Below are 20,171 nucleotides of genomic sequence, written 5' to 3'. Positions count from 1 at the left end.
TCGATATCTCCATGACACATTGTACATTTTCGATTGTTATCAGACAATTTACAATTTGGGACCGGCTCTTAATAATTTATAGCTGTCGAAACTATTATATATGTAACTTTTGGGACCACTGTATGTACGTGTTTAAATTTTGTAAATTATAGTTGCCACTAGTTATTATAAATTAACAAATAAATTTCTTTTTACATATTACAACGTGAAAAAATATTTTAAACTAGCTGTTCCCGTGCGGCGTCATCCTCATGGAATTATAAAAACTTTATTTTATTGTTTACAAATTCTCAATTGCAAATGTCAAGTACAAGTACTGTTACCATAACAATTTTGCTTCCTTAATGTTGGCAGCTTGTCCTTTGTGGTCCCTTTCCCACATTTTTTTCCAATTTATTTACCCTCTAAGTCTAATAGCTTGAAAATATATAGCTTAAAGCGTGTCGTAAATGTAGGGCTTTTTACTAAAGAAAGAATTATTCTAAAATACTCTATAATTGCTGTTGTTATAAACATTAAAAGACTTTATTTATATTCCTTCGGTTCTTGTAAGACACGCACATTTTTCTCAATTGACATTTCTGACATACTTATATATTACACTTACATATTACAGCCAGTACGTAGCCAAACCTCCTTATCAATCCACAACAGCTGTCTTACGTTACAAAGTAGTGTGTGTTTACGCTTTATTGTATTAGTATAGAAAACTCCAAAGGTATACAAAACCTCATAGAATGGCGAATAACAAAACACCCTGTAACCTCATAATAGGGAGGACAATTCCAAACAGGAACAAATAAACATTTAACAAGCGAAATAACTGCTTACAAGCTTCATTTAAATTTGATGATAACCGTAATGTCCCTTAATAATGCAAACCTCATAACATGCAGAACTCTTGTTTTTTTATGCAAAAAGGGGTTACTTTATGTGGAATATCTTAAATTTATGTTAATTACAGTAAAGTTTACCAACGATTTATACTAGACTGGTTTTTTTAATTAAAAAAGAAACTAACAGATGGATGTTTGTTAGAGTTTGTAGCCTAAACTGTAAACGCATCTCGATTAAATTTGGTATAGACGTAGAGAATGGAAGGACACATAGTCTACTTTTTTATTTTTAAATCCACGCGGAGGGATTCGCGGCCGAAAGTTAGTCATCATTTGCCCGGAAACATAATTAGAAGTTTGAAGAGAAAGTATCTTATTTCTTAATAATTTAAGTTTATTAAAGAGATGGGAAAATCTAGATAATGTTATCGAGAAATCCCTTTTTAATTTCCACGACGTGAAAACAATTGAAAGTTGACTTTATTAAAAGATCTTGGTTGGACCGTAAAAAATAATACGGCAGGTTTTCACGCCCGCATTGACTGATCAAAAAGTGTCAAATACATTTGGTCCAGGTTTCGTTGAAAAGTTTGTTTTGACTTTGTCATTTTAAAGGTAACTTTTTATACCTTGCTCGAATTTAGAATGTTGAAAAATTGATATGGCGTCTTTTCTCTATGTCGCAATAAAATGCAAATATTTTTTTCTACTTATAGCTGTTACTTGCGACTTAGTCTGCGGGAAATTTTAAAAATAATACAAAAGTGTAGCCTGTATTACTCACTGATAACATAGCTTTTAATTGTGCAATAATTTTTTAAAATCATATTAGTAATTTTTGAGTTATTTCAATATATACAAAAATACAAATCTTTCCTCTTTATAATATTAGTATAGATAATTTGTAATAGATTTGTTTATGATATACTAGTTTTCGCCCGCGAGTACGTGCGCGTGGAAATAATAAAAAATGCAAAAGTGAGTAGCCTATATTTCAGACTATCCTCTACGTCTATGCCAAATTTTATCGAGATCCCTTTAACCGTTTAGGCTACAAACTCTAACAAACATCCATTCATCCATCTATCTATTCATACATATATGTAAACGTTCGAATTTATATCTAACAAGCTGTTCCCGTGCGATGAAGTCGCACGAAATTATGAAAATTTTATTTTATTGTTTACATTTGTCAAATTATCAATTACAAATGTCAAAATGACATGACAAGATGACAACCTTGCTTCCTTGATGTTGGCAGCAACTTATGGTCTCTTACTTACTTACTTACATTAGAGTTTTTATCCAAAATATTTACCCCCTAAGTTTAATGGTGTTAAAATATATAGCCTAAAGCGTAACGCAAGTGTATGGCTTTTTATTAAAAAGAGTAACGTGATAGTGTGATAGTAAAGTGATACTCGCTAAGTACATAGAAAATGAAAATAAGATTTATTTTGTCTCCAAAAATGCCGTATTTGTTAAGTCTAAAGTAATGTTTATTATATATTTAAGGACTACGAAACATTAGGCTAGAAAATTACTCCCTAAACGTCTAACAAACTTGCATACAAAGCAAATTCCATGTTAAATAGCAGTTTTGTCTTTGACTTGGTCTTTGACATTTAGTAGTCATTCCCCTTCTCCATCCCTCCCCTGGCCATAAGAGACTAACTTCCATTAGCATAATCTGTTTAATTCATTTTACGCCAAAAGCATTTCAAGGATCAGTTAATCCTGAAACAGTCCTTCTGTGAATAACGAAGTGTACAGTCGTTGAATCTGTCGATGGTCTACCAAAAAGCTTCCTTTGAACATTTTGTACGTGAGATTACGTGGGACAAACCAATAGGACGCAGCTGTAAATGTACATAAAGGCAGGTTAACGGCTGCTTGCTTTATTATCCTGCCGTCGTTAGCTTCGGAGTTTGTTTCAACTTTTATGTAAGGAACCACGAATTTCCTTGACTGTACATTAACGTATTTGCTGACCTACATTTTTCATGTTATTATGTAGATTCCATATAAGATGTAACTTTATTCGTGAGATATCAAAAAATACTTTTAACATTAGAAAGCTTTACATTTAAGTAAGATACGGTATATTTATTACTAGTTTTTATTTCCGCTCGAAATCGCGGACAAAAGATAATATACATACGTTGGATAGGGCGCATGCAACTGACTAAACTATCGCACAACTGTTGTACGATTGTCGATTGTTTTGCGCCCATTCGACTGTTTAGTTGCAAAACTAAAAATCGGTTAGTGTTCGCACATATCATCCGATAGGAATCAAAGCGGGACTAAACAGTTGTCCGATAGTTTAGTTTTAGGTTTGTGCTCTTAGTACGTTATTAATATTCGTTTTTCTAGAACGTTCTCTACCAAGATTATTTGATTTGTTTGAAAGTATAATGTACCATTTTTCGGCTTTAATAATGGAATTTTTTAGCACGTATATCCAATTTTAAAGTCATTTGTAAAACTTTTGTAATATGAATATAAGATATTCATGACTATGGCCACACGATTTGAGAAAACAATCAAATAATTTGTCGGGTCAGTGAGTTTAACGGAGGCAATGATGCCAACGAACCGACGGCCGCTTAACGATCCGACAAATCTTTATGTAGATAAAACTTTTAGTTTATTCTCTAACATTTTATTAAAACAAGTATAATTTTAATTTCTTTTGTTAAAAACAGATAAATCGATTACTTTTTTGGTTGTTTCTACATTGTAATAAATGTTAAAACACAATTACGATATTTTTATGAAGGTGACCTTCGACCTGTATGCATGAAGTAATAATATTAATTTCAGAAACGAGATTAACATACAAAATGTATCCATTACCGGCATTATACGTCATCATCCGGACACGTTTCATACACAAACGTCAGTGTATTATGTAAATGGATCTATTCTCGTTCGACAGCTTGTTAAGTTCACAATCGTATAATTAATGAGGTCGCGGCTCGTTAGCTATGCGTCTGAATGTATTCATGTCAGCTAAGCTTACCTGGATTGGTAATGCACGATTCTCTTAAGCCTTAGCAGTGTTTAATGATTACTGAGGAATTACCTTAGTAATATACGTAAGTCGGTGGCTCAGGTAATATGTTCGAATCCCGCCTACCAATGTGATTTTCGATTTACATATGTACATGATTTACCTTTGCTTTGGTGAAGGAAAGTATCGTGATGCCTGCACATATAGGCAAAGAGATAAAGATATGTAAAACAACAAACAAGCGTGGTTGATTATGGCCTAGTTTTTTTTTTTGCCCAAGGGAAATGCATCTTACGCATACTCCGCGCCCAGGGGGACGCGGTAGTTATGTGGGACTCTCTCCCCTTAACGGATGGCATATCCACTAAACCCCTCGGTTCCTCCAACGCCTTAAGCCGGGGTTACGGGCATGGCCTAGTTACTCCTAACTTAGGGTAGGCTCCAGAGCCTGTCCGTGTAGTGAGATGGTGACACCTTAGAAGATCTATTTTAGGTAATAATTAAATTTTACTTTTAATTGGTTTCGGTGTGTTCCTTGGAGATCCCGGAACCTGTCACTAGAGGTTGGCCAATGAGGGGGTTTTAGTGGGTCAAATCCTATATAACGCTGCCTTCCCTCTAGAAGGTAAGGTATCGACACGAAAACTAGGTACTATTAACTGAATTACATTTATTGTAATAAACTGTTTGATAATTATAGAGGTTTTATAGTTACTGTTATAATAACCATTGTTTCGTGTTTAATATACATTTGTGTGCAATCAAATCAGTCGCGTTTGCTCCTGCTCTGCACTGATTGTTCATTAGCAATTCCCTCAGTGCTCAATGGTGCGTTAACGGCCATTGCGGTTCCCGTCCCATGTATAAATTAATCTTTACATATAATTGCATAAATTAGAGGCAAATAATTTACTCTACAGATCCAAATATCAAAGATCCAAATTTCAAACGTAGCTCTCTGGCTTAAGGAATAAGACAGATAAAAAGACAAACAAGGATAATTTAAATTTGGAACTTCACTGTATTTACTAACATAGTTGACGTAAAAATGGCGCGTAAACACTATATAAGAGTACATCAGTATAGTTTATCACAATACAAATTTGTTTTTTACAATGACTAGTGTATTGTTATTTACACAAATTAAATACGAGAGATTACTTCTTACGTTTCATACCAAAGCCATATATTTTCGTATAATAAACCGTATATTCATCATTAGCTCTTGCTCGCGACTTCGCTCGCGTGTTACTAACAATAGTAAAAACACAGACTATGTTAGTGATAACATGGCTTTTTAATGGTGCAAGAATTTTTGAATTTTAAGTTATTTCAAAACATACAAAAATACAAATCGTTCCTCTTTATAAAGTTAGTGTAGATTATTATTAAACTAGCTTTCGCCAGCGACTCCGTACGCGTGGAATTAAAAAAAACAAAATCGAGTAGCCATGTGTTCTTCCAGGCTATCCTCTACATCTGTACCAAATTTCACAGAAATCCGTTCCGCCGTTTAGGCTACATACTCTAACATACATCCATCCATCCATCTAAACTTTCACATTTATAATTTTAGTTAGATTAGAGTTTATTTAGTTTTGTTTAGGAAATTCTATATAAAGTCTAAAGTCTTATGGATTTAAGACTTACCATCATAAATAACTCCTCTAACAAGTTGTTCAGCATCGAAAACCGCATGACTAACGGTCACGTTAATATCACTATCTTTTTCACTCAAGGTAACTATATCTGCACTGTCACTTGGGATCCTCGCGAAGGCACATGCATCACCAATCGCCTTCTCACTAACACTAACCACTTCACTCTTTGTCGTTGTTTCTATATCGTTTGTCGTTGTCTCATCATAGATTGCTGCTTCTTCCACAGGTACGCCTAAACTAGTCTCTAATTCGTCGTCAATGTATTTTAAATTTTCTTTATCTTGGAGTACATCGCGATCATAAATAGGTGGTCCAGGGGATCTGCCAGGCGCGGGATCTCCGCTTGGTAGACTCAGTGTGCAATAAGGTAGTGATGCCAATATTATGGTTGCTGTTATCAAATTCACGATGTAACGATTCATTTTGTTCTGTTTTCGGTGTATGTTTTTGCATCGCTGTTTTAGATATACGTACGTCATAAAAATGGTTGATAACATCGCGTTTTTAGATTTTCAATCCCATCACTTTGGTACCTGGGGAAAAATAATATCATATTAGTACTAAAATTAACTACCAAAACGACGTCATTAAAAATAACATTCCTTATATTGCGACGCATTTTACGTGTTTATTTGCTGTTTATATAGAATAAATCTGGTGGGAATTTTACAAGATTTCCTTTTTACAGCAGTATTTGTAGAGCTCAAACAATAAAATAGATAAGATAAATAAATGCAATAAAGAGGATTTCTTCATCAAATTCCAAACACATTTTAGTTAGTAATAGTGATGTGTTTTTTTTTATATGAGAAGAAGGCAAACGAGCGGTGGGAACACAAAGGTGGTCAACGACGCCAATGGACATCCGCAACACCAGAGGAACTACAGATGCGTTTCCGGCCTTTGAGGAAGTTGTAGGCTCGCTTCTTGAAAGATCCTAAGTCGTACTGGTTTGGAAATACCGCCGAAGATAGACCGTTCCACAACGCGCCTGTGCGGGGCAGAAAGTTCCGCGACTTTATTTTTTATAACTACTAACTAGTTTTTGCCCACGACTCCCATGTATCCTTCCAGACTATCCTCTACATCAATGCCAAATTTCATCGAGATTCGTTCAGCAATTTAGGCTTCGAACTACAACAAACATGCATCCATCTAAACTTTCGCATTTATAATATTAGTATGATATAATTCAACCATAAACAATGTACCATTAATTAATATTTGAGGAACTCTAGTAGTACCTTTCTTTTTACTTTTAATTTTCACTTCTCGTCCGTAATTAACTCTATTTTCTACAACCTACATATGTTGCTTCTAAATTTTGCAGTTTGCTTTTTCTATGGTAAATGACTCTATACAATGCTATCTACAAATATCTCAATCCTTTTAGACAGTTTCATTAAAGAATGACCTTGAAAGAACAATTTTATATAATTAGGGGTTTATTATTTGTTTTGAAAACAGGTCAATTGAGTTATTAAAACTAAGACATGTACAGAGTTTGCTGCTTTCATTTATTTGCTTATTTTTTTGCGTCGCATAATAATCTTTGAAGAAACCTTGCAAAATCTAGCAAAGGGGATTATGTGAATTTGCTTATTTAGATTTAGATAAAAACATGAAACATTTATTTAAAACGGCCTTACCCTTATTTTTATGTCCAATCTTTAGTCTAAAAAAGTTACGGCTGTATTTTTTTGCATTTGCCAACTAGGATAAAGAGTCATTTCATTACTAGGGTGATTAGTTATAACCGTTTCTATAAATTGGACGATGGCAAACGAGCGAGCGTCCATCTGAATTCACCGAAAAGGCGAAACGACCACTACCTAAAGACATCTGCAATTGCAGATACATTGCCTTAAATGCAGAAGGAAGAGAAGCACATAAAGATAATTCCCCTTCCCATGCGTCTCCTCCATCATAGTAACTTTCGTTACTAGCATACGTTTCAACTTTCTCTTACATCTCATAACAGCCTTTGCGATCGAATCATCTCCTTGAACTTATCTAACACACGTGGGTGCACCATTAACCGATTAACAAAGGGTAATGTTTTTCTCGAGTACTATTTTGAGTTATTTAATTGTAACAGCTTAGAACCTAAACGACTACACCGATATTGATAATTGAGGTGTCATTTGAATCGTCTTCTTCCCCGGAGTGTCATAGAGTATATTATATCGGCACAAAACATCTACAGTGGAGGTGAGAAATGAAATTCTAAAATAATAGTTAAAAACCGAGTTTAAATTTCCCTTAACATTTGTCACTCTTTAAACATTTTTTTCGATGTTTTCGAGTTAATCATCTAAAAGAATGAATCAGTCAGATTGTAGTTTTTTTAGTAAACTTTAATGTTTTGCCATCATTTATAAGGCCAGTCGTCTTTTTGTCGACAACCCTATTTGTCATCAGAGTAAGATAGGGTACATTATTAAAAAATTAACACAGGCTTTTAATCACTTCCCTTTCCTTTGAGATTACAAGACCAGGATTGTTTTTATTCTTAAGGCTCTCGCAAACATATTTTGAGTAGCTTTCAGGGTGTTTTCGATGCTTAAAAGGGTTGTTTTGTTTCCCTAGTAAGGCAGACAAAAATTGGAATATAAAAAGCTTTGATTTTTTATTACGAAATGTTTAGCTGAGACGGTAAAAGTTAAAAAAAAAAATTATCTATACTAATATTAAAAAGAGGAAATCTTTGTATTTTTATATGTATTCAAATAACTAAAAAACCACTGGGCCGATTTAAAAAATTCTTTCACCATCAGAAACGTAATTTATCTCTTAATTATGGGATATACGTCGAAGAGTCAAGATTTAGTACAAGTTACAATCTAAATATGTATTTTATTAGTTTTGTAAATATTGTTAACAAAATTATAAGGATAATTTTATCTTATTTGTCGGCATATAAACAACGTAATTAAAAAGTAAAGCAACACCGTCATATATAAAATCTCAACACTTGAATACCTTGAACAATATTTATATTACAACGTAATTAAGGCATTGTTCACACTGGAATTGTTTCAAAGAAATATAAACACGTCTCTTACGTCCTCAATGTATTCCTAAGTTTTTTTATAAGAGAATGGGGCAAACGAATGGCGAGAACACCGAGGTGGTCAACGACGCCCATCGACATCCGCAACACCAGAGCAACTACAGATGCGTTGCCGGCCTTTGAGGAAATTGTAGGCTCGCTTCTTGAAGGACCCTAAGTCGTATTGGTTTGGAAATACCGCCGAGGACAGACCGTTCAACTTTATACCGCGTTTATTTGTAAGGCTGCAAATGTGTAACATCAAATATCTTAGTATGAACAATCTCTCTTTCTACATCTTAGGATTTTAAATAAAGCGTAGAAACATCTAAAAAAAATAGAAAAAATCGCATTACATAACTGTTTCCAAAAAAATTAATTGACTAATGCATTAAATATTAAAAAGATATTTTTTTTTTTAATAAAAACACGCTTAAATATGGAATATCCCTAACATTACAGACTGATATAAAATCTTCCGCGAATTGAGATAAATTTAATTCAGTACTTCGCAATATTACTTACATCTTCTATTAAAATTGTGTATTAAAAATGCAAGTAGAAGAAAAATACCAAAATTTCGATACAACAAAAGTAGTTTGTACGAGCAAAGAACTACCATGCAGTCTTCAAACGTCGTTAGAAAAAATTGCACAGAAAGAAGGTTATCTAAAATACAAATTACTAAGTCGCTCGATTTCTACGGAGGGAGGAAACTATTTGGCTTCGTTATACGAAGTAGATATTAAAGGGAGAACTACAACAGGAGAGAAGGAAACAAATATTTTTATAAAGCATTCAATTCCTGAATTCAATTTAGCTGATGTATCAGAAATATATTGTAGAGAATTGTTCTTTTATAATGAAGTGAGCAAAGTGTTTACTAGTCTCGAAGATGAGGCGAAAATACCAGCAGAGGAAAGATACAAATCGGCTAAATCTTATTACGAAAGTAACTCAGAAGCGATAATACTACAAAATCTATCAAAAGACGGTTTCACGACCGTTTTTAGAATGAACGTAATGCCGCTAAAGTTCGCAGAATTATCAATACAACAGCTGGCAAAATTTCATAGCTTAGGGTTAGTTATGGAACGGAAAAGACCAGAATTTTTCGAAAAGAAAATTAAACATTTGAAACAAATTATAAAATTTGAGGAGAAAAATTTGGAATTCTGCAAAAAAATGTTCGGCACATCAGTAGCAATATTAGAGAATGAAACACGGAAGAAATTAGAAGAACAATATCCTGAACTCTTGGATAAATATATGAAATGTTTGAATGGCGACGGAACGAAGTTCAAGAACCTGTGCCACGGTGATTACAGAATGAATAACATATTAATGAAAATGAAGGTATTTATAGAATTTTATTAAGACATTCACTAGTAAATATACAACAATCAAAAGATAACATTATCTCTTCTGTAAGCAAAATACTTTCAAATTTTAGTGTCATATTTTACTTTAGTAAATTTGTATTTTTGTATATATAACTCAAAACTACTGGACCGTTTTCGTAAATTCTTTCACTTTTAAAAAGCTACGTTTTCAACGAGTATCACGCATTTTAAAATATCTCTTAATTACACTTGAATGAAGTCACGAGCAAGAGGTAGTTCTCAACAATTCTTTTAATCTTTTACGTTATTTTTTTAATGAAAATCTAAAAAAAAAAACACAAATTAAATATATGTACAAATATGGCCCCGCAAAAACCATATAATTCGTTTGTCCACGACAGTGTTATTACAATGTATTGGAGTGTGGTATAGAATTATTTAATTTCGACTTAACAAGTAAGCTTGTATTTATTTCCCAGGAAGGTGAAATAACAGAAGTCGTTCCTGTCGACTACCAAATAATACTGTACGGGTCTCCGATCATTGATTTCTTGTACTTCATCTTCGGAGCCACAGACAGGGAGTTCCGAAAAAATCATATGGACCACTTAAAGGACCTGTACCATAATACTATGAAGAATTACCTCAGTTACTTTGATATGGATGTTAACGAAATATATCCAAGGAAAACATTTGAAGATAATTTTAACGAATGTTTCGATTTCGGATTGTTGACTTTGTTATTTTTGGGACCTTTCTTCTTTGCGGATGAAAATGAAGTACCCGATTTAAGTAAAGACGATCTTTCAAAACAATCTGTAAGCGTGGATCTTAAATTCAAAGATAGATTACAAGAAGTCGTAGAGGAAATGATTGAGAATGGTAGATTATAATAAACAGTACATGTAATTGTGTGGTTTTTTTTTTTCAATTAATAAATTCAAATTTTATTTCAACTAGAAATAAAGTCAAAGTTCAAAAATTTTTTGCACAAAATAGCTTTAAACTCTAATTGAAATCTTGCATAATAATTATTTTATGCATTTATCATAATAAAATAACAAAAGGTCTTTGAATATTTCCGTAAAAGATATTTCGATAAATTTCCGTCCACTGCGAGGTTCTTACGATCATCATCGGCTTATAATACAGAAACCATTAATATTTGAGCCTTAACTTTTCCCAGGGGCTGTTATTCATTACGGCGAAATTAAATATTATGATTAATTATTTTAAGCAAAGTTGCAAAAAAGAAATCAAATCGTTTTATTATTTATATACACTAACTTTCGCCCGCGACTCCGTTAATGTGGAATTAAAAAAAAAACAAAAGGAAGTAGCCTATGTGTTCTAGACTATGCCAAATATCATCGAGATCCGTTCAGCAGTTTAGGCTACAAACTCTAACAAACATCCATCCATAAATCTTAACTTTCACATTTATAATATTAGTAAGATCACAAAATTCTCTGCTTTATACTCACTCATCTATACTTATATTATAAAGAGGAAACATTTGTATTTTTGTATGTTTGTATTTTTTATTTCAATAAATAACTCAAAACTACTGGACTGATTTAAAAAAAATCATTCACCCTAAGAAAGGTATATATGCGACCTATAGAATATCTTCAAAGAGACTAAGTCGCGACCAACAGCTAGATTTTAACAAAAGTCTCATATTAGAGGACAAATTAATTGATCTTATAAACAACTTCGGCCTTATACAGTGAAGGCAGAAATATATTCTAGTAAAATCCAGCAGCAGCTTATAGTTGGCCAACTACTGGCGCAATACGTTTACACAAGCTATTAAAATGGTAACAAGATGGTACGTTACTATCCTTCGTACACCTTCGACCGAAAGCTTAGATGGACGAATGTTAGAAGGTATATCCAGATGCACAGATGTAGAACAGTAGTCGGATGGACACACTACACCTAGTGAATAATAAAAAAAAAAACAGGATAACAAGAATTTTTATTTATTTAAACAAAACACAAAACACTTCACATATACTTTTACGAATACATTTCACGTGTTTTTTTCACTTTTGATTTTTGTAAGTCTGTATTTTGTGTTTATGTTTATGATTAAAAAGAAGATATATCTTACTAATATTATAAATGCGAAAGTTTAGATGGATGGATGGATGTTTGTTAGAGTTTGTAGCCTAAACGGCTGAACGGATCTCGATGAAGTTTGCAATAGACGTAGAGGATAGTCTGGAAGAACACATAGGCTAATCACTTTTGTTTTTTTTTCTTCCACACTAACGGAGTCGCGGGCGAAAGCTAGTTTAAAATAGGGAACTAGTCACATGTCATCCTGTTTTTACTAAAAATGGTTCTTACATTCAATTCATAATTCCTGTTTATTCGTTATTTTCATTTAAATATAATTATGCGCATGTTACGAAAACGATACGTAGATGTTACGTAAATGTAACTACGTAAGTCTTAACAAACAGAAGATAATTCAAAATCTCGACAAGTAATTACAATAATTATGGTTTATTACAAAATTACGTCTTGTTATAAACAAAGTAAATAAACACTAAAGACATTTATTATACCAGTTTCCGTTATAATGTTATCATTATTTATGAAACGATATACAATTATTATTATTATACATTTTATTAATAAATAATTCCTCTTATAAATAAATAAGATTTTAAGGGTCCAGTGAAACTTACCGGTTTTTTAATTGTCATCTATCTTATCTCCCCAAAATACCTAACGTTAGTATATACTAGCTTTCGCCCGCGACTCCGTCCGCGTGTAATTAAAAAAACAAAACTAAGTAGCCTATGTGTTCTTCCAGACTATCCTCTACATCCTTACCAAATTTCATCGAAATGGGTTGAGCCGTTTAGGCTACAAACTCTAACAAACATCCATCCATCCATCCATCTAAACTTTCGCATTTATAATATTAGTATGTTTATTTTAATGAAAAAAGTAGTAACAAATAGTAAAATTAATAGTAAATGTGTATCGCACAATTGTTTCGTGATTGTCAATTGTTTGCAGCCAATTCAACTGTTTAGTTGCACAATTAAAAATCGAAAAGTGTATGCACCTATAAGCTCATAGAATTCAAAGCGCGACTAAACAGTTGTGCGATAGTTAAGTCAAAGGTGTACGAACGCTCTTACTGGATGGATGGATTACCACGTAACATTTAAACGGCTTAACGGAGGTTACTAAAATAAGACTGGCATATAACTTTTTAATTTTTAACGGACAATATTACGCCTACTAACCCGCACTGCCCGCGTGGTTGACTATGGCCTAATCACCCTAATTTAGGGTAGGTTCGGAGCCCCTTGGTGGGGACATGTAGTGAGCTGGTGATGATGATGATGATGATTGCGAACGTACATATGAAAATAACTACAAACGACCTCCAAAATATTACATCATTACAGTTTTTTGTAATATTACAATGTACATAATATGTAACAATTTAACGATAAGATTAGATTTCCATTATCTTTATATAATATTTACATAACAATTACCTGCTATATACCGTCCATATACAACTAAGATAAATAACGTATTTATGATATCTTTTATCTTGTTACAATGATAACAAGTTCAAACAGTATCAAATCTACGGTATTCTCTAAAAACGCGCACACCTTTCACTAAACTGTCGGACGACTGTTTAGTCCCGCTTTGATTCCTATTAGCTAATATGGAGAGACGACCAGATTTTTAATTGTGCAACTAAACAGTTGAATTGACTGCAAACAATCGACAATCGCGCAACAGTGAGATAGTTTAGTCAAACGTGTGCGAACTCTAAACGTAAGTTTAAATTATGAGAATGAAATGAACTTTAATACGCGAAAAGAACCGTAGATTAACAAATCTTCTGATAGGATACATAAAAAATTATAATTAAAGTTACGTTTATGTAAAAAGCCCCCTACACACAACTCTATCTGCACAGTTTTAACTGCAGTCGAACTGTGCACTTACGAGGGTGAATCAAAAAGTTCTTAGAAGTGCATATATATGAAACCTTTTTGGATCAAGTTCGATATTCAAATTAAAGAGTGTCTATCACACTATATTTATGCACACTGTCACTTGTTTTTGTCAGTTCGTTCGCATGTAATAAATTTTTTTGTGCAACGAGTTGCTAAAAAGTCAAAATTATGGATAAAAGTGCGTTACGTGCGGTGATAAAACATCTCAGTTTGAAAAAAATGTCTACGAAGGAAATTTTTTGATTCACCCTCGTATATTACTTGTGTAGATAATGTAACACTTTATGTCAGTTGAACTGACACTCACACTGCATTTAAAACTGAAAATGTGTTGCAAGATTAACAACAACATCGACAACAAAGCTAATCTGTTGTCAGCAATAGAATGCAATTACACGCATTCAGGACAAAATAATCCTAACAATGCTTGATTTAATATCAAGCGGGTTTACAATACGTTTAACTCGACATGTTATCTTAGTAGATTAACACATTTTATGCAGCGAATTGCTATCGAAATAAAGACAGTCTGTGAAAATTACATTGAACTAGCTTTTGCCCGCGACTCCGGCCGCATATAATTAAAAAATCAAAAGTCAGTAGCCTATTTGTTCTTCCAGACTATCCTCTACATCTGTACCAAATTTCATCGAAATCCGTTCAGCCGTTTAGGCTACAAACTTTAACAAACATTCATCCATCTAAACTTTCGCATTTATAATATTAGTATGAAGTATGATTGGGAAGTTAGATTTAAACCTAGGTTTTATTATTGGATCCAAAATGGCGTCGAAAGTCTAAGTTCATCAATTAGTGGATACATTTTTATGGGAAAAAACTTCTATTCCATAGTTCGTACTTTGAATTAAATTGACATAATGGGTAAAAAATACTATTGGGTCGATCGGGCGTAGGGTAAACACAAAAAATATTTAGGCCAGAAACACACTGCGTTGTCCTAAATATTGTTTAAATTATTAATATCAATATAAAATAACATTTCACTATGGTACATTTCCGTAATTTCCACAATCACTAGATATGACCTTATAAAAACAACAGTTTAACTTTTACCCACGTCATTTCAGGCGGAAAAACTCGTTTGTTACTGAAGGAAGGTTATTGAACAAATTACGCGGAATTCGACAAACTTCACTACGCTTTCCCGGTAATGGAATAAAAAATGGAACGTCACTGAATCAATATTTGCTTGAATTTTTCATTTTTACATTTCACTAAATTATAATTAAAAAGTCTGCAATGTCCCTTATTCTTTTGTTTTAAAAATCCTCTAAAAATAAAGCTTGTTTTTACCACATTTCTACTATTGATTTGATAAAAAAACTAATCGAAAATTACTTGATTATGAAAATAAGTGTATTAATATAGTTTATAGATATTATGAATACACTTTCCAGGTTATACAGAGGCTTGACCTAATTCATTTATATTGATTTTTATACGTTTTACTCTGTTCGCTAAAACTGCTCCCACAAAGAGCATTAGTTGTTTTAGTGTAGTTTATTAACTACTAACCTTTTATAGAAGAGAAATAACCATTTAATTATCAAAACTATTCAGAAATATTGCATCAAATACATTAAAAAGATTTCTTTATGAAGTTTTAAATTACCTTTTATCTTTTGCTATAATATTTTGTCAACAAATGATTCAGCAACTCATATGTAATATAGCTTAACTCTCAATTAGATAATATATGTGTATATACGTAATGCAAATACAAAGATAATGAAAGAAATCTAGAAAATGTTAACAGTAGGTATCAAGACAGACAAACAAACAATCATGTTTAATCCCGTGAGAAATTTCCAGAGATGGCGTGACTTTTCATATATTATATAATGTTAAAGGGCTATTCACAATTAAAACATTTGCATACATTTGCAACATACGGGGCATAAAATTATAAACAACACGAACAAGTCCGTAAAACTAAAGTAACTAAACATCTATTTTGTTGAAATTACTGAAAATAAATAGTCAAAAAGATATTGATTGACCACTATTTCTGTTTAAAAACCATCCATAAAACAGCACTACATTCTTTAAGAGGTAATCGCAATCATTCACGTTTTAAAATTGTACCAAAAACTGCTTTACCTAAAAAGTATTTTACATAGTTATTGTAATTCAAATTTATAAAAAAAACAATTGAAAATCTTCGTCCAGTCTCTAAATGACAAGAATTATTCGGGATATTTCATTTATACGCAAATAACTAAATAAAATTTAAACACATCAAAAACATCTCAAATATGACAATACCTTTATACTACTGATTTATATAAACTCGCACGCAACTGAAAATAATTTTATTTCATCTGAAACTTCTCTATTAAATTGACGTATATTTAAAAATGCAAATCGAAGAAAAATACAATGATTTTCATACAACAAAACTTGTTTGCACTAATCAAAATGAACTTCCAAGTGAACTGCAAGCAATCATGAAGAAAATAGCTCGAGAAGAAGGTTATCTAAACTATAAAATGATGAGTAGATCTATATCCACAGAAGGTGGTGACTATATGGCTTCGTTATACGAAGTGGATATCGAAGGAAAAACCAATGAAGGTAATAAAGAAACTAACATATTCATTAAACGTGTGATATCACAGGATCATGTTAAAATACTAGACGTTTCTGACATTTATTCTAAAGAATTGTTCTTCTATAATGATCTGAGCAAACTATTTACTGAACTAGAAACAGAAGCCGGAGTACCTGTAGAAGAGAGATACAAATCGGTAAAATCTTACAACGAAAGCGACACTGAATCGATAATAATGCAAAATCTTAACAAGGAAGGTTTTACAACATTATACAGAATGAATGTGATGCCTTTAAAGTTCGCAGAGCTTTCAATACAGCAGCTAGCAAGGTTTCATGCTTTAAGCTTCGTCATACAACAAAAGCGACCGGAATATTTTGAAAGGAAAATTAAAATTTTAAAACATCCAATAAATTACGGTGAAGATTATGTTGAATTTTGCAAAAATATGTACAAAGTTTCTTCGATTCATCTCAGTAGTGAAATAAAAGCGAAAATAGATAGAAAAGCCGATGAGTATATGAAAAATTATATAACAGGTCATAAAACTGATGTCAGTTGTCTCTGCCATGGTGACTTCAGAGTGAATAACATACTACTAAAAATGACGGTAATCATATTTTCTTTTCTATTGCTTTATTAACTGTGAAAAGGAGAAATATCCTCCTATTCGTCTCCTCCGTTAATTAAATTCTTGACTTCGTTGACGGAGGAGGAGACGCACATAAAGAGGACATTTTCCCTTACTATGCGTCTCCTCCACTGTCTAATCTAGTTTTCCTTCCCATCCTTCCATATTAAGAAAAGGGTGGATAGGTAAAGGGACTAAAATTAGGCCTTCGGCACCACACTCATCAGACGAATCGCGAAATTGCTTCCACTTCACGCCTGTTTTCTGTGTGGCCGTATTGTATACCGGATTAGATAATATCATTATTAATCTAAATTAACATTTCAGGAAGGAGAAATCACCGATATAATACCAGTTGATTACCAACTAATGCACTACGGGTCACCAATTTTAGATTTCTTATTCTTCATATTTGGTGCTACAGACAAGGAATTCAGAAGGAAACATTTAAACCACTTAAAGGATATGTACCACGAAACAATGGAACAATATCTAAAATATTTTGATATTGATGTAAACATGATATACCCTAAGAAGAAATTCCAGATGGATTGTGAGGATAATTTGGAATATGGTTTGGAATTTTATTTATATATAGGTCCCATTATGTTTACATTGGAAGATGATGTACCTGATTTCGACAAGGTTGATTTACGAGAAGTAAAAGTTAAACTGGATAACAGATACTATGAGAGACTGCAAGGAATTGTTGATGATATGATTGTGGGGGGGAAATTGTGAAATTAAACTAAAGAAATAAAGCCATCAATATACTAGCTGTTCCGGTGCGACTTCAGCCGCATACAATTATGAATTTTTTGTATATTGTTTACATGTGTCAAATTATCAATTGCAAATGTCAAAATGACATGACATGGTGACAAACCATGGTAACCTTGCTTCCTTGATGTTGGTTAGCCTAAAGCGTGACGTAAGTGTAGGGCTTTTTATTAAAGAAAGAATTATTCAAAAATATGCTGTAATTGCTGACATCTTAGGCAACAAAGAAGTGTGTGTTTACGCTTTATTATAATTGTATAGATAAAGATAAACGGGAGAGTAAAATATAGTTTCATTTTGATATCCACAACTTATATTTCCCTTATGGTCAATACCAGAAAGTACAGAATAAGGATGTAAATGTGTTCACGTAGAATGGAATAAGGACATGATGACGACTTAGTAGCACAAAAATTAATTCTGATTTAATGCTTTATTTCTTACTAAATCTCTTTCCTATAAAATACATATACATACGTACCTAATCCCAAGTACAGACTAAAATTTAACAGTTCCATCAGTCTCAGTGAAAATCTATTTGATTGTTAACTAGTTATATTAAAAACACAGACAACAAAGGTAAGGCAATTTGGAGCAATATTGTAGACAAAATTGCTATTTGTGACAATTTGCTTTGAAAATGCAAAATACTCCCTAAATACATTGTCTCCGAGGAATGCCTTTTCTATGTTACTTATTGTATGCCATTTAGATTCAATTTACACTTAACTGGCAGCGCTATCCAGTGTCAAAGAATTGATTTCCAGAAACTGGAAGATCAAAAAATGGAAGCGCATTGTAACCTTTCTAAATGAAAATACTGTTTTTTATAGACAAGAATGTAAATATTTAGAACGTTATTTTAATAAAGGTAATCTATAATATAATAATAATAATAATAATAAACTTTATTTCAAGCTACACTTTTTTTTGCTATCTATGGTAATGTGTTTTTTTTTAATTCAGAAGTAGAACATCAGTACTTATAAATCGAGATCCCGTAGACAGACTAACAATATCTCACTTTTTAACAGTGGTAAAGCCCGCTTTAACATCATGATTGGGTCGATTCGCTCGGTGCAATACCACGACCACGCAGACAAGTATGAAGTGTGAGCAATTTTAGTCCCTTTCCCGTTCCTCCCTATTCTTATGAGGATAGGATTGGATGGGAAAGTGGATTTAACGGTGGAGGAGACGCATAGGAAGGGTAAAAACCTCTTTATGGGCGTCTACTCCACCGTCAAATAAGATTAGGCAACGTATCTGCAATTGCGGATGTTTATGGGCAGCAGTCTCTTCGCCATTTTGCCTGATTTAAGTGGCCGCTTGCTAGTTTGCCACTTTATTAAATAAAAAAACCCTTTGTTGAAATGACGTAATGTAAATGACGTCTCTAACCACGGGATCTTGGTCTATTATTTTTAAATATTCAGTAGACGATGTAGACAACAGATATGGTAAAGTGTTATTATGTAATGTGTTTTGAAACTAAAAATAAATGAACACGGACAATTTCCGCTAGAGGGCGCGGCGCATAGTACAGTTAAATTACATTTTCGCATGTGCAATTCTACCTTACACGAAATGTTTTCTTTATCGTGCACGAATGGAAAATGACGCCTTATATAATGCAAGCGATAATTTAAAATGCATACTTTCTAAGTAAAAGACTTCGCCGTGTTAGATTAAAAAAATAATAAAAATGTAGCCTATGTTACTCACAGATTAACTACCTTTCTAACGGTGAAAGGATTTTTAAAATCGGCCTACTAGTTTTCGAGTTATATAAATAAATACAAAAGTTTGCATGTCTGGATGGATGTAAGACGGGATATCCTAAACGGCTGAACGGATATCCATGTAAGGCATAAATGTGCATAGTCTGGAAGAATACATAGATTACTTAACCATTTTTAATGCCACGCGGAGTCGCAAGCGGCATCTATCATATAAATATTACCAAAAGAAAGAGCTAAGCGTCCTTGAGGGGTTGAATAGATGCCCTTAAAAACATTTGTGATTAATGATAACCCGTGGAATAAACCTACAACGACCTTGATCCATTTGCATAATGATTTGCAAAACATGAACGCACAATGTCCGCATTACCTTGGGTATTTCATAGTATATCCACCACTAATAACCTAAATACTCAAGGTGATTTATTAACAAAGGACTGTGGCCTCAACCGGGTCTATATTGACACAACTTTTTAGTCTCGCTATTCCTATGAGCTTATATGGAAGTGCGCACACTACTCGATGTTTAATTGT

The 20,171-nt window shown here is 32.9% G+C and overlaps 2 protein-coding genes across 2 annotated transcripts; both read left to right on the top strand.

Moving 5' to 3' along the window:
• Positions 1 to 9,078: 9,078 nt before the first annotated feature.
• On the top strand, positions 9,079 to 10,814 carry LOC106101742. Its single transcript, XM_013281065.1, has 2 exons — positions 9,079 to 9,921; positions 10,388 to 10,814. The coding sequence occupies exons 1-2, from the start codon at positions 9,118 to 9,120 to the stop codon at positions 10,799 to 10,801; spliced, it is 1,218 nt and encodes a 405-aa protein (XP_013136519.1). The 5' UTR covers positions 9,079 to 9,117; the 3' UTR covers positions 10,802 to 10,814.
• A 5,435-nt stretch (positions 10,815 to 16,249) lies between these two features.
• LOC106101741 lies at positions 16,250 to 18,003 on the top strand. Its single transcript, XM_013281064.1, has 2 exons — positions 16,250 to 17,094; positions 17,443 to 18,003. Exons 1-2 carry the CDS (start codon positions 16,291 to 16,293, stop codon positions 17,854 to 17,856), a joined length of 1,218 nt encoding a protein of 405 aa, XP_013136518.1. The 5' UTR covers positions 16,250 to 16,290; the 3' UTR covers positions 17,857 to 18,003.
• The last annotated feature ends 2,168 nt before the right edge of the window (positions 18,004 to 20,171 follow it).

Source organism: Papilio polytes, unplaced genomic scaffold (genome assembly GCF_000836215.1).
Source record: "Papilio polytes unplaced genomic scaffold, Ppol_1.0 DF823958.1, whole genome shotgun sequence".
Lineage (NCBI taxonomy): Eukaryota > Metazoa > Arthropoda > Insecta > Lepidoptera > Papilionidae > Papilio > Papilio polytes.
This window is presented reverse-complemented; position numbering and strand designations above follow the sequence as displayed.

Bases quoted from the DNA above. Each gene is read 5' to 3' on its own strand.
- LOC106101741 (XM_013281064.1), top strand. From the start codon at position 16,291: ATGCAAATCGAAGAAAAATACAATGATTTTCATACAACAAAACTTGTT. The intron at 17,095-17,442 runs GTAATCATATTT...TTAACATTTCAG, and splicing joins ACATACTACTAAAAATGACG to GAAGGAGAAATCACCGATAT.
- LOC106101742 (XM_013281065.1), top strand. From the start codon at position 9,118: ATGCAAGTAGAAGAAAAATACCAAAATTTCGATACAACAAAAGTAGTT. The intron at 9,922-10,387 runs GTATTTATAGAA...TTTATTTCCCAG, and splicing joins ACATATTAATGAAAATGAAG to GAAGGTGAAATAACAGAAGT.